Source organism: Anoplophora glabripennis, unplaced genomic scaffold (assembly GCF_000390285.2).
Source record: "Anoplophora glabripennis isolate ALB-LARVAE unplaced genomic scaffold, Agla_2.0 scaffold255, whole genome shotgun sequence".
NCBI lineage: Eukaryota > Metazoa > Arthropoda > Insecta > Coleoptera > Cerambycidae > Anoplophora > Anoplophora glabripennis.
This window is the reverse complement of record NW_019417249.1, coordinates 269,841-284,595: the sequence shown is the minus strand read 5'-3', so window position 1 is coordinate 284,595 and position 14,755 is coordinate 269,841. Positions and strand designations below refer to the sequence as shown.

Sequence of the window (14,755 nt, the reverse complement as noted above, 5' to 3'; positions counted from 1 at the left end):
TCTCGCTTTATAATATCTATCTTTCATTTACCTGAAGCCTCATTTAACTTACCTGTGACCTCGGTTAACTTACCTGTGATCTTAGTTGACTTACCCGTGATTTCAGTTAACTTACCTGTGATCTCAGTTTTCTTACCTGAGACTTCAATAAACTTACCTTAAAACTTAGATAATTTACTTGGGATCTCAGCATCAGGTAGATGCCGCTATTATTTCCTTAGTACCTCTAAGTAGTGCATTTTACAAGCAATTAATTTTTTGTAGTTCATAAAAATGCACCACAAATGAGGCAAACTGTAACAAAATATTAAAAACTTTTTTATTTCAGGAATCTCCATTAGGCAGTCCGAAGAAGCCGAAGAAGTAATTTTACGGATCGTTGTTTTTTATTGTTTTTTTATTATTATCATTATTATTATTATTATTATTAAATACAATTTTAATGGGGCCCCGTGGGATGACGGGGTGGGTCCTTTCAAGGGGCAGCTTTTATAGACTGTTGATTATTATTGTTATAATAATTGAAACATGACAGTGAGATATATATATTTAAATTTCAGTAATTTTAAGATTAAAACATTTACAAGGGAACAAGCTTTGTTCAGTAACTAGTTACGGCTGAAATAGCATCTTTTTAAAGAGGTTTTGTGAACATGGACACGAAATCGTTTACATTATACATTACAGGGTGTTGAAAGTTCGCTGAGCACGAAATATTTACCAATGTTTCGAAAAAACAGCTCAGAATTGCTGCAGACTTGTCTGAATATCAATAAGAGGGGTGAAATCATGGTAATGTGCCAGAAATTTAAAAAATACATGTTCTTAAATGTAGTTTCGTGTATCAACACTTCTTTTGTCGGAAAGAAATCGATCTTAATAGAACTTTTCATGTTATTTCAAGTTATGTCTTTATTTGTGAATCTTATTTTTTGTTCAAAAACACTTTATTATAATAGAAATTTAACACCCTGTATACATATAAGAAATTGTAGTTTGTTCAACGTCCCTTTTTTTCGGAACACCCTATATAAATTAACTTATTTTTTTTAATATAAATGCATTTTTCCCCAGACTTTAACACCCACACAGCATATTTGATATTAAAAACGTGTAAATATCTTTAAATTTTTCAAATGAAAATATGTCAAAAATATTGAAGTGAAAAAGGCTTGCTTGTGCTTTTTTTTTAATGACGCTTCATATATATTTTTGTAAATTATAAAAGAGTATAGAAATAATTATTCTTTCCAAAAGTTACCGAGATTTTTTAAGAAATTTAGTTACCAATAGTTAGTACAGGCAACCAGGAAAACAGTTTAGGTGTCAGCATTGTTGCTAACCAATTGTTTTTCGAATAACCAGCCTACTAATAATAATTAGTTCAATACATGTTTTTTACACTTTGTTGTTTAAAAATATAATTATATTAAAATTTTAATCCGTAATTTTAGGTAATAACGTGTCATTTTGAGACCTACCAGCAATTAATGTACTTTTACTTACAAAAACAAACGATAAAAAATTGTGTAAAATTATTATTCATTAAAGATAAACAAGAGCTGATAAATTTTAAAAATAAAACGATAAATGCACGCCCTATTTTGTTCTTTTTTTTGTTTTTGTTGTGAATTCGTTAATGGACAAAGCTTGTTGGGGTATACAATCCGTCTCATATTATACAAGAATGAAAAGATTAAAAAAAATAAAAAAGAAAGACAGAAATGACATTTTTCTCATCAATAATTTGTTGAAATTATTTGTTAATGCTTGTTTTTAGCATTCAATCGCTTTAAAGGACATTTTGTAAGCACAAATTATATGTTTATACACAATTTTATCATATTTTTAATAATATGTAATATTGGATACTCAATAAATGGCGGAATGGCCGTAAATATTCGACTGCGTTTCAGTTATCAGCGCCATCTACACAAAGATAGATTCTCATATTTACGGACCAGATTCAAGGCCTCCATTTTCTTTGTGGAATGTTAAGGAAAACACACCCAGACTAGTTAAAATTATTTATATTTCATATAAATTTACAAAAAATTAGTATAAAAAATATGGCGTATGTGTTGTGACCTCCACTTCAGAATTCGGAACACATCCTATCACCTGAAACAATCGCAAATATTACAGAAACAACGCCATCTACCAGTTGAAGCATTCATAATCTTTGCATTAATACTGAATTATATGCACTTTGCCAGAATTAGTGGGTGTATTTTTATTCATTTAGATAGGAGGCTGTTTTATTAAGACTACAATTAATTACATAATCGACAAATCTATTTTTAATAATAACGGAAATATGATCAAAATAATATGCCATAAGCCTAATGCGCTCTTTTTATGGTACGTGTTCTTAGATCTGACAGCACAGACCACGCTGCAATCTGGCCATAGTTCCCTAAACAGTGGGCGATGTCAAGAATTAGGATGTAGAGCCTTCTAAAGTAACACCGTGGAATATTTAGAAATAGCTTACAGCACATTTTTCTGGCTATACGTCTCTAGCTATTAGAGTAAATTCATACAATTTGTATCATTGTAATCTCGTAGCCCAGTGCTATTACTTTCGCAACTTGGGTAATGGCAATCTTACAAAGATTGGAGAAAATATAGGTTGACACTAGGATGTACCATTTTTTTTTAAATTTGAACATAATGTATTTGAAACCAGTTTTTACGTATGAAATTCCTCTTTTCATTAAATCGAAGCGATTACAAATAGTTATGTAATATTTTGTTGGTGTTGCTTACATTTTCACTTATTTAAAAATTCTCCTTCTTCTGGGGGACAACGGAAGCTGCTACCCCGCTCTGAGAGGTGCTTTGGCTGCGGGACTGCCTTAAGGGATCCTTCCTTTTCACAGTCAACGAGGTATCGACCACGATCTCGTCAAAAGCCACGCCAAAGGCAGCTGCAAAAGGAATAGTTTAATTATAATTCTAAAAGAAAGAAATGGTAAAAATGAAGTAAAGCTCGTATGTCAGTTTCTTCTAGTGAATAATTTTTAAATATGGTTATTTTTTATTTATTTGTCTTAAAACAATTTTTTTTTTCAAATGAATACAATCTCAATAAAAACAAATTTGTTTGAATTAGATTTATACCTTTTTTAGGAAAAAGTTTTTGAATTTCTTTGAATTAGGTTATAGACCAAGGAGAATCTGTTTTGAGGTGGATGTGAGAGGGGGCAAGCAATTTTTTTTGCTGGATTACCTTCAGTACAACTCACATAATAAATGTGTAGATCCCTAGACCTGGGCGAGGTCCGGAACATCTTCAAAATTGCAAAAATGTTTAAAAAATTTTTAAAAATACCTATTTTATCCGAGTTTTTTACTTATATCTTGGAACCTATGCATTTTGGAAGAATATTGAAAAGGAAAAATAGATTTAGAATTGAATTTTGCATAATATACTGAAAGTTAAAAATATTTAAATTTATTGCCGTTGTTGCAAAACAGCAATAATTGATGAAGAAAAGGCAAAATAACCAAGTTTTTTGAATATTTTTTAAAATATTTTAATTGCTCCGAGGGCATTCTAATTTTGGTAAAAAAAAACTTTAGAGTATAATAAAAGAACACACCAAATTTCATTAAAATCGGTTCGATAATTTTTTGAAAAAAAATTTGAAAAAAATTTTCGATTTTTCAAAATGTTACAGTTTCAAATAAATAATGTAGATACTTGAAAATTTTTCACATAGAAAAGACCGCTCAACCTTTCAAATAGTTTCTGAATTTTTTTTTTATTTTTAAACAATTAGCTTTATCAATTTGCAATTTAGAGTTTTTCAAAAATTATAATTTTAAAGTACTATTTTTTCTTAATTTTATCTGTATTTAACAAAAAAATTAATTTCCAAATAATTTTTTTTTTAATTTTTTTTAAACAAAAATTATTTAAATAATTGTAATAATTATAACTGAATACAGGGCCGTTCCTGGGGTACTTGCCGCCCTGGTGCATAAAAAAAAGGGTCAAAAGAATTTTCGAAATTTTTCCGTGATTTTTGACAGACTGTATTTAGGTAAAAAATAGTCGTATCAGGAATTAAAAAATTGCATTTTGAAGCTCCAAGATTCTAGTTTTTAGATCTTTCGGTCGAAATTTTTTAGGTGCTACGGTTGTCATTCAATTCTAAGAAATAGCGCGACAAAAAAATTTTGCAAATTATCTTTTTTTTTCCAGTCCACGGACTTGGAAATTTTTTTTTCAGCTTAGCGATTGTATGTACCAGATAGCTAGTTTACTCAGCTTCAATTTCCTTTCTTTTTAAATTTCGATACGACCATTTTTCATCGAAATATCGGACTTTTAATGGAAAAGGATCATTTTGTTTTCAATCATCGATATCTCGGCGACAAATGCTCGTACAGAGAATTGAAGGGCAGTTTCGAAAACTGGAATAAATTTCCTATATAAACATTCGGAAAAAACATTTTTTATCTTTTACACGAATTTTAAAAAACAGGAAAAAAGGGTAATTTATGGTTTTTTAGAAAATTGACGGCTAAATTAGAATTAAACATGACTTTTACAGTTCGACATAGGTACCCAGAAGAACCCTGTGAAGTTTCATCTCAATTTAGCGACCCGTTTGTTTGTTTCAAATAATCAAACTTTTGAAAACAATTAAAGGGTCACGTTTTTTGAGCTTAAACACTTTATAATATGATTCAAATGGGAAAAGTTTTTTTGAGGTTTTTTCACATTTACCGCAAATAACGTTTAAATTGATGAAAAAAAAGAAAATTTGCAAAATTTTTTTATCACGCTATTTCTGAGAATTGCATGATAACCGTAGCTTCTAAAAAATTTCGACCGAAATATCTCAAAAACTAGAATCTTAAAGCTTCAAAATGCCTTTTTTTAATTCCCGATACTACATTTTTTATAAGACGAAAATTATTATACATTTTATCTTTTGCAGTCTTTGCTGCTATTGTTTAAATATTTTTAATTAGGAATCTGGGGAAAACCAGGACAGAAAAGTTGAATTTTGGCCGCCCTTGTAGCTCGGCCGCCCTGGTGCCGGGGCACCACCAGCACACTGCCCAGGAACGGCCCTGACTAAATACATTCATATTCAGTGTTGAAATATATACGTAAAAAAATTTTTTCCTTGAAAATATGCAAGAGCATAGGATAAAATATACAGTATATTTAATACATAAATAATAAACTTTGTTTATAACAAAATATGTGAAAATTAGACAGTTGGCATTACGATATTCGAAGCCGAGATATTGCAATTTTGTTCGTGCCTTTTGAACCTCCAAATTCAGTCCCGGAGCGAAAGCCCCCTCCCCCACTTTTCGTGTTTTGAGTTACTTTTCGCGCGTGCGAACGACAACTTTTGCGCTGATTTGTCTATGTTGCCGATAACTTATGGATATAACTTTTTCCAGCTTAGAACTCGGAAAAACGAAGCCACTGGATCAAAGATTATTGCTAAATTGTTTATAAATTAACGCTAAATTCCGATAAACTTTGGCCGCTTCTACCTCGAGAACCAATAAACGGAATTTAACTTTTTTTTAAAAAAAAAAGAAGCGTCTTTCCGAGTAGGTACTTTAAAATTATAGTTTTTGAAAAAAAACTAAATTGCGAATTGATAAATGTAATCTAATTGTTTAAAAATAAAAAAGTGTTAACTTTAAAAATTAACTGCAACCGATTTCAATTTTTCAAAAACCATTTGCAAGGTTGAGCGGTCTTTTCTATCTGAAAAAATTTTCAAGTGTCTAGATGCTTTATTTGAGGCTGCGCAACATTATGAAAATTCGAAAAAAATGTTTCAAAATTTAAAATTATTTTGCGAAAACTATCGAACCGATTTTAATGAAATTGGGTGTGTTGTTTTATTATACTCTAAAGTTTTTTTACCAAAATTAGAATGTCCTAGGAGCAATTAAAATATTTAAAAAAAAATATCCAAGAAACTTGATTATTTTGCCTTTTACCAATTATTGCAACATCGGTAATAAATTTAAACATTTTTAACTTGCAGTATATTGTGCAAAATTAAATCCTAAAACTTTTTTCCTCTTCAATATTCTTCCAAAATGCACAGGTTCCAAGATATAAGGAAAAAAATCAAACAAAGTAGGTATTTTTTCTTAATTTTTTAAACATTTTTGCAATTTTGAAATTGTTTCGACCCGCGCCCAGATCTAGGGATCTACACTATTATTATGTGAGTTGTACTGAAGATATTCCAGCAAAAATTAGCTTGCCCCCTCTTACATCCAAAAGGTGGGATATTTCGACAGAGCCGCCCTGGTCTATTAATCCTAGAGAAAAAAAATACAAGAGCTATGACAATAGAATATGTTATTCAATCCCACTATATTACGTACACATACGGAAGTATGTAGGCAAATAATAATTCATGAAAACACGCCGAGAGCAAAACAAACTTTCACTTAACCTCCACGCAACCAGCAAAGTAGGCCGCGAAATGCAAGAAAGAACAAGAACCATAAACTATGAAAACAAAAAAAGGCTACTTACACTTGGCATCCGAACTGACGTTGGTCTGGTCGGCCGGCGCGCAGTGGGCCAGGCAAGCAAACAACAGAATCGCAGAAACAAAAACGAGCGCGTACCTCATGTTGCAGCTGTCCAGGCCTTCTTGACTTGACGAGACGACCGCGAGACTACGGAGTACCGACGTATATTTCGAGCTTGTTTGTGCACGGCCTGCTTTGTGTGCGATTTTGATTACTAATCAGCTGATGGAGGGGAGTTTTGGAGGAGGAAATCTCGCGTGGCACGCTGATATATTTTTAATTAACTATAACGGATCCTGTAAGTCTAAGGATTTCGGGAGATAAAACTAGAACTCCTAAGCTATGGTTAATTAGAAATTAGAATTACGATGCCCAACGGGATAAAGTACCAATTACGGGAAAAGCTTTACTTAATAAAAAATCTAACTAACAGTAAGTAGGAACAAGACAGAGCAGTCAAAATATAAAATTGAGACGCAGAACTTAAATATAAACAATAACGAAAATAAATAGTTATTTACACTATTAAGGAAGTATTATTTACCAGTCTAGGAAGATTTTGCGCCCGAGCGGAGCGAGGGCTTGCAATAGACTCCGAGACTGGTAAATTATACTTAACTGCTGCGTGGTGTATAACATTTTATCTGCTCCCACATTTCTTTATGGCTCATGAAATAAAAATCAGATTTTATTTTTTGACATTTCTTAATCAATTCATTTTGACATTATTCGAAATCTTGCAAAGTTGTTTGGTTTTTTGTCGTTTCTAAGGTGTTTATAAACAAAGCTACATAAAAGTTGCAATTTTGCTGGTTTTGAATTGATTTTTATTCGCTATCAGGCAGGTAGATGTTACAACCAACCAATCGGCAAGACTACCATTTCCATGATTCCTAACAAGATTGCACAGTTTTTGAAACTAAAACATCCTGAAACATATACAGGCCATTCATTCCGAAGAACATCGGCAACGTTACTGGCTAATACAGGAGTTGATGTATTAGCAATCAAGAGGCATGGTGGGTGGAAATCAGCCACATTGCAGAAAGTTATGTTGCTGGCAGTTTAAGTAATAAAAACGAAATGGTCAACAGGATTCTTTACAATGACACTTCAACTCCAGGTTCTAGTAGTAGGTCGCATCATGCTGTTCTAATGGATCAGTCAGATAATATTGAGCCTCCGATGACTGAAATGGAGCGGTCAAATCATTTATTCATCATTTAATCATTTAATAAAAATGTGAAAATTAGTAAACGCGAGGGGAATAATTATCCAGATTTTATAAATGTCAGTAAATGTAATTACAATTAAGTACTATAAATATTCATTCATAATAATTAATAAAATGTAATGTTCATCAAATATTTCCAGTTATTTGTTCAGAAAATATGCATTTATAACTCGAAATCGCTTTTTTCCCTAGGGAGGTAATTTACCTCACTTACCTCCCGTTGTCCATAGCAAGCTCAGTATGTAATACCTATCTTGTACGAGATTACATTTACTAAACAAACAATTTTTTTTATGTTGTTCATAGAATGAAAAAATATATCGATATTAACACTTTTAATAATTTTATACAGTTGTATGAGATAAAATAAATTACAGGGGATATTAGAAAATTGTCTGAGAATTCCTCAAAATTTTGCCGATGTTTCCAATTTTGCTATACACAATATTTCCGTACTGTCAAAGAGAAAAAAAAACTTGAACTTGATTTTCTAAAAAAAAAAAAAATGTTTTGAATATATTGACGAATAATAGTGTATACTAATTTTACCCACACACCCAACTTTGATCCTAAGAAACTAATAAATATTTACAAACCGAAACAAGACATGATAGGTATATTCATATCTTGCTAACAAATCTCGCCTGATTTGGCAATACTTTCTTGCAGTTTGGTCGCATATTATTGAGACCGGTTGGACCACTCTTCAGATCTACGGCAGCTGATTTGAAACAGGCGTGTCAGGATTATCGAACCCGAATTGCAATACAACAGGAAAAAAAGCGACTAGACCTGTTACGGTTATGTCCGAATATGAAGTAGGTAGAAAAAATCACTGTTAGGTAACGGTTGAATAAAAGATGTGTATTGGCTCAATTTTTTTCATGAATATTTTATCTAACGTTGTTAAAAACGTTTTTAATTAATTAAAATGTGGTAACAAAAAGCTCCCTTGTTTTTTACGTGATTACTTCTTGTCAACGGTGATAATAGAACAACAAGAATACAAAATAAATAAAGAAAAAGAATAAAAACAAACTAACTCTTTTGTGAAAATCAAATTAAATTTAATACGTAAAACACGAAATAAATAATAAAACGGACACTATTATTTTTCATCTATAACCATTTTAAAACATATTTGCATACCTACTTTTTGTTTTTAATTTACGTTTACTTGTTACTACTTTTGTATATCAACGTCATTCCGATTAGTTATTTTTCTGTTGTAAAAAAGAAAGTGCAATTATTCGAAAATGTGTTGTATTAACGAAATACGCAGACAAATTTAAAAAAATTACATACACAAATAAAAACTGGACAATATAAAAATACCCCGTACGGCAGCCGTAAGAATCGATTTATTTTTTCGTGTGGCACCTCTCCGCCTCATTTACACGGAAAAATGTCGAACTCTAGTAATAAAACACTGTGATTATCCTGTTATAAACCATATATTTGTCATTTTGTACAAATGTATAAAAAAATAGCAGTTAATATCACTAGTATTACTATCTACAAATCTCGTCCATTCAAATTATTGAGCACATAGTCGTCTCTTGATCAACCCGTATCTCTCAGTGACACCCACAGCTCTTCACCATCATATTCTTGTACTTCTTGAGGATGACGTTAGTATCATCCAAGAAATACAACACGGAAATCGGTGTCAACTTGGAGGGGGCGCAGCAGGGCTTCGGGTATCGGTTAGGGTTTGTCAAGTGGACCAAGGTCTGGACGATGGCATGGTTGGTGGCGTTCATGTGACCATGTAGGGGGAAGTTGCACGTTCCCGAACAGTAGTAGGCGGAGTAGCCCGTTGGGGCTATGATCCAGTCCTGAAATTCAAGAAGTTAAAGATGCTCTATTTAAATAATATAATTTTAAATAATTTTTTACGATTATATCATAATATAGGTGTTCAACTATAATACTGTTTATCTATAACCAATATGAGTGAACCGCATAAAAATATATTGTTGTCTTACCTGCCATTTTAAATCTTTGAAACTGATATACAAGTTATGCAGGCGACAGTCCCTCCATGTGCCACTTGGTTCACTTCCTAAAAAAAATAAATTAAGTATTTGAAAGTTTGGTAAAAAGACAGGGTGTCGTTAAAAAACAATTAATTTTATCTTAACAGGAACAACAATTTTAAAATTTGCTCAACTTTTTTCTCAGGACAAGAGACAGAAATCCCAAGGCAAACTTTGACAATTTTATGGTATCATGCTAAAAGCACAATAATAGATACGTAGAAATAACAGATATAACGGATACGAATAAATAAGGGAAAATATATCCTAAGGGCTCCTTAAATGTGAGCCCTTGAAAATCTTTCTTTCCCAAATACAACCAAAACCGGTCATGATAAAACAATGAAACTTGAAACTGGATATTAATATACTAGGTTTTAAATCAAATTTACTCAAACATTAGTCAGCAGTGTCCAAAACTTGATTTTGTTGTACTTCAATTTCCCTGTTTAAAATTTAAAGCAAATTTACAATAAAGAGTTGTTTTTGTATCATATTACTGGTATAACTCAGCAGTGGTCGGAACATTAGTGCGCGGGGTAGTTATTTCCCACAATATATTTAATTAAAGGCTTTATTTCGTCTAGTGTTGCACTATTTTGCTTCCATTGTACCTGCGAAATATCAGGTCACTCTTTGCCAGTATTGTAGACCTNTGGAAATGGTGGAGATTGCCGCCTTTGATACTAGGGCTCTCATATATCAAAATACCTCAAGCTGAGAACATTTTTGAAAAGTAAGAATGACGGCTATTAGTCGAAGAAATAAAGCACTAAAAACGGCCTTACCTCCGAAATCTGTGCAGTAAGATGGATCGTGATGCAGTTTTTTGCATTCGATTCGTTAGAGCGTCCAGAAAGTTAGTGACCCTATGTGATCAATGAGGAATGAAAATTGCATCGGTGCATAAGGAAAATGCATTTCTAAAATTGCATCTCAAAGAGAAAATGAAAAATTTATAACGAATTTCCACAAAACTCCGGCCACCCTGGACACTAGGTACCTCGGAGACCGTTGCCGTGATATTCGTGTTCAGCGACCCCAAAAACTCCCTAATAGCAAAATTGAACTCATTTCCGTCAATATTTTCCGAATTATAAATTTTTCATATTTTAACTCTTCGAGATGCAATTTGAAAAATGCATTTTTCTTTTGCACCGATGCAATTTTCATTTCTCATTGATCACATAGGGTCATAAACTTTCTGGACGCTCTAACGAATCGAATGCAAAAAACCGCATCACGATCCATCTTACTGCGCAGATTTCGGAGGTTCAGGGTTTCATTTCTTCGACTATATACACCTAAAAGTCAAACGTTTTTACAAGAGAACAAGTCAACGATTTCTCGTTCAGGCACCCAATAACACATATTTGCTAATGAAGGTAGCGATGGTCTTAGACATTACAGGAGTATGCCGTTCTGATTATGCAAACTTACTTTGGACAACGTCAATTTCAAAAATTTCGATGACATTATTGTAACTACAATAATTCCAGATTCTAAAAATGGTATGTTACGTACGTTTACAATTACTTCTCGTCTGGGTTCTGTTTCTCACCTAAAAATTCTCAAGAAATATGTCAAGATTAGATTGGAAATTAAAACTGAAATTTCACGCTTTTTTATTCGCTATCGGGCAGGTAGATGTTACAACCAACCAATCGGCAAGACTACCATTTCCATGATTCCCAACAAGATTGCACAGTTTTTGAAACTAGAACATCCTGAAACATATACAGGCCATTCATTCCGAAGAACATCGGCAAGGTTATTGGCTAATACAGGAGTTGATTTATTAGCAATCAAGAGGCATGGTGGGTGGAAATCAGCCACATTGCAGAAAGTTATGTTGCTGGCAGTTTAAGTAATAAAAACGAAATAGTCAACAGGATTCTTTACAATTACACTTCAATTCCAGGTTCTAGTAGTAAGTCGCATCATGCTGTTTTAATGGATCAGTCAGATAATATTGAGCCTCCGATAACTGAAATGGAGCGGTCAAATCATTTATTCATCATTTAATCATTTATTAAAAATGTGAAAATTAGTAAACGCGAGGGGAATAATTATCCAGATTTTATAAATGTCAGTAAATGTAATTACAATTAAGTACTATAAATATTCATTCATAATAATTAATAAAATGTAATGTTCATCAAATATTTCCAGTTATTTGTTCAGAAAATATGCATTTATAACTCGAAATCGCTTTTTTCCCTAGGGAGGTAATTTACCTCACTTACCTCCCGTTGTCCATAGCAAGCTCAGTATGTAATACCTATCTTGTACGAGATTACATTTACTAAACAAACAATTTTTTTTTATGTTGTTCATAGAATGAAAAAATATATCGATATTAACACTTTTAATAATTTTATACAGTTGTATGAGATAAAATAAATTACAGGGGATATTAGAAAATTGTCTGAGAATTCCTCAAAATTTTGCCGATGTTTCCAATTTTGCTATACACAATATTTCCGTACTGTCAAAGAGAAAAAAAAACTTGAACTTGATTTTCTAAAAAAAAAAAAAATGTTTTGAATATATTGACGAATAATAGTGTATACTAATTTTACCCACACACCCAACTTTGATCCTAAGAAACTAATAAATATTTTCAAACCGAAACAAGACATGATAGGTATATTCATATCTTGCTAACAAATCTCGCCTGATTTGGCAATACTTTCTTGCAGTTTGGTCGCATATTATTGAGACCGGTTGGACCACTCTTCAGATCTACGGCAGCTGATTTGAAACAGGCGTGTCAGGATTATCGAACCCGAATTGCAATACAACAGGAAAAAAAGCGACTAGACCTGTTACGGTTATGTCCGAATATGAAGTAGGTAGAAAAAATCACTGTTAGGTAACGGTTGAATAAAAGATGTGTATTGGCTCAATTTTTTTCATGAATATTTTATCTAACGTTGTTAAAAACGTTTTTAATTAATTAAAATGTGGTAACAAAAAGCTCCCTTGTTTTTTACGTGATTACTTCTTGTCAACGGTGATAATAGAACAACAAGAATACAAAATAAATAAAGAAAAAGAATAAAAACAAACTAACTCTTTTGTGAAAATCAAATTAAATTTAATACGTAAAACACGAAATAAATAATAAAACGGACACTATTATTTTTCATCTATAACCATTTTAAAACATATTTGCATACCTACTTTTTGTTTTTAATTTACGTTTACTTGTTACTACTTTTGTATATCAACGTCATTCCGATTAGTTATTTTTCTGTTGTAAAAAAGAAAGTGCAATTATTCGAAAATGTGTTGTATTAACGAAATACGCAGACAAATTTAAAAAAATTACATACACAAATAAAAACTGGACAATATAAAAATACCCCGTACGGCAGCCGTAAGAATCGATTTATTTTTTCGTGTGGCACCTCTCCGCCTCATTTACACGGAAAAATGTCGAACTCTAGTAATAAAACACTGTGATTATCCTGTTATAAACCATATATTTGTCATTTTGTACAAATGTATAAAACAAATAGCAGTTAATATCACTAGTATTACTATCTACAAATCTCGTCCATTCAAATTATTGAGCACATAGTCGTCTCTTGATCAACCCGTATCTCTCAGTGACACCCACAGCTCTTCACCATCATATTCTTGTACTTCTTGAGGATGACGTTAGTGTCATCCAAGAAATACAACACGGAAATCGGTGTCAACTTGGAGGGGGCGCAGCAGGGCTTCGGGTATCGGTTAGGGTTTGTCAAGTGGACCAAGGTCTGGACGATGGCATGGTTGGTGGCGTTCATGTGACCATGTAGGGGGAAGTTGCACGTGCCCGAACAGTAGTAGGCGGAGTAGCCCGTTGGGGCTATGATCCAGTCCTGAAATTCAAGAAGTTAAAGATGCTCTATTTAAATAATATAATTTTAAATAATTTTTTACGATTATATCATAATATAGGTGTTCAACTATAATACTGTTTATCTATAACCAATATGAGTGAACCGCATAAAAATATATTGTTGTCTTACCTGCCATTTTAAATCTTTGAAACTGATATACAAGTTATGCAGGCGACAGTCCCTCCATGTGCCACTTGGTTCACTTCCTAAAAAAAATAAATTAAGTATTTGAAAGTTTGGTAAAAAGACAGGGTGTCGTTAAAAAACAATTAATTTTATCTTAACAGGAACAACAATTTTAAAATTTGCTCAACTTTTTTCTCAGGACAAGAGACAGAAATCCCAAGGCAAACTTTGACAATTTTATGGTATCATGCTAAAAGCACAATAATAGATACGTAGAAATAACAGATATAACGGATACGAATAAATAAGGGAAAATATATCCTAAGGGCTCCTTAAATGTGAGCCCTTGAAAATCTTTCTTTCCCAAATACAACCAAAACCGGTCATGATAAAACAATGAAACTTGAAACTGGATATTAATATACTAGGTTTTAAATCAAATTTACTCAAACATTAGTCAGCAGTGTCCAAAACTTGATTTTGTTGTACTTCAATTTCCCTGTTTAAAATTTAAAGCAAATTTACAATAAAGAGTTGTTTTTGTATCATATTACTGGTATAACTCAGCAGTGGTCGGAACATTAGTGCGCGGGGTAGTTATTTCCCACAATATATTTAATTAAAGGCTTTATTTCGTCTAGTGTTGCACTATTTTGCTTCCATTGTACCTGCGAAATATCAGGTCACTCTTTGCCAGTATTGTAGACCTAACAATGAGTAGCGTGACCATTTATAACGAGCGTTCAAATAAAAACGTGGTCGAAGTTGGCTCTGACACATTGGACGTAGGGAGCAGCTTATAGCGACCAACTTAACCTCATTTCTCAACGAGCTGTATAGCAGCTGTCAGTTTCAATAACGTTAATGACTATATAACTTTATTTTAAAGAATAATCGTGATAACAATAACAAACAATTAAAGGAGCTGC

At 32.4% G+C, this 14,755-nt stretch overlaps 3 protein-coding genes across 3 annotated transcripts in view; 1 reads left to right on the top strand and 2 right to left on the bottom strand.

Annotated features, from left to right (window-relative positions):
- Positions 1-1,169, top strand: part of LOC108905918 (potassium voltage-gated channel subfamily H member 6) — a 306,966-nt gene extending 305,797 nt beyond the window's left edge. Inside the window, exon 24 of the mRNA XM_023456077.1 lies at positions 329-1,169. Coding sequence (XP_023311845.1) covers positions 329-367 — 39 coding nt within the window. The 3' untranslated portion in view covers positions 368-1,169. The remainder of the gene's footprint in view (positions 1-328) is intronic.
- Positions 1,170-9,279: 8,110 nt separating this feature from the next.
- Positions 9,280-11,493, bottom strand: LOC111692221 (bone morphogenetic protein 5-like). Its single transcript, XM_023456083.1, has 3 exons — positions 11,469-11,493; positions 9,757-9,833; positions 9,280-9,606 (listed from the first exon to the last, which is right to left on the bottom strand). Exons 1-3 carry the CDS (start codon positions 11,491-11,493, stop codon positions 9,346-9,348), a joined length of 363 nt encoding a protein of 120 aa, XP_023311851.1. The 3' UTR covers positions 9,280-9,345.
- A 1,813-nt stretch (positions 11,494-13,306) lies between these two features.
- Positions 13,307-14,755, bottom strand: part of LOC108905891 (protein 60A-like) — a 7,442-nt gene continuing 5,993 nt past the window's right edge. The window contains exons 7-8 of the mRNA XM_018708954.2: positions 13,830-13,906; positions 13,307-13,679 (exon numbers count right to left, since the gene is read on the bottom strand). Coding sequence (XP_018564470.2) covers positions 13,419-13,679; positions 13,830-13,906 — 338 coding nt within the window. The 3' untranslated portion in view covers positions 13,307-13,418. The remainder of the gene's footprint in view (positions 13,680-13,829; positions 13,907-14,755) is intronic.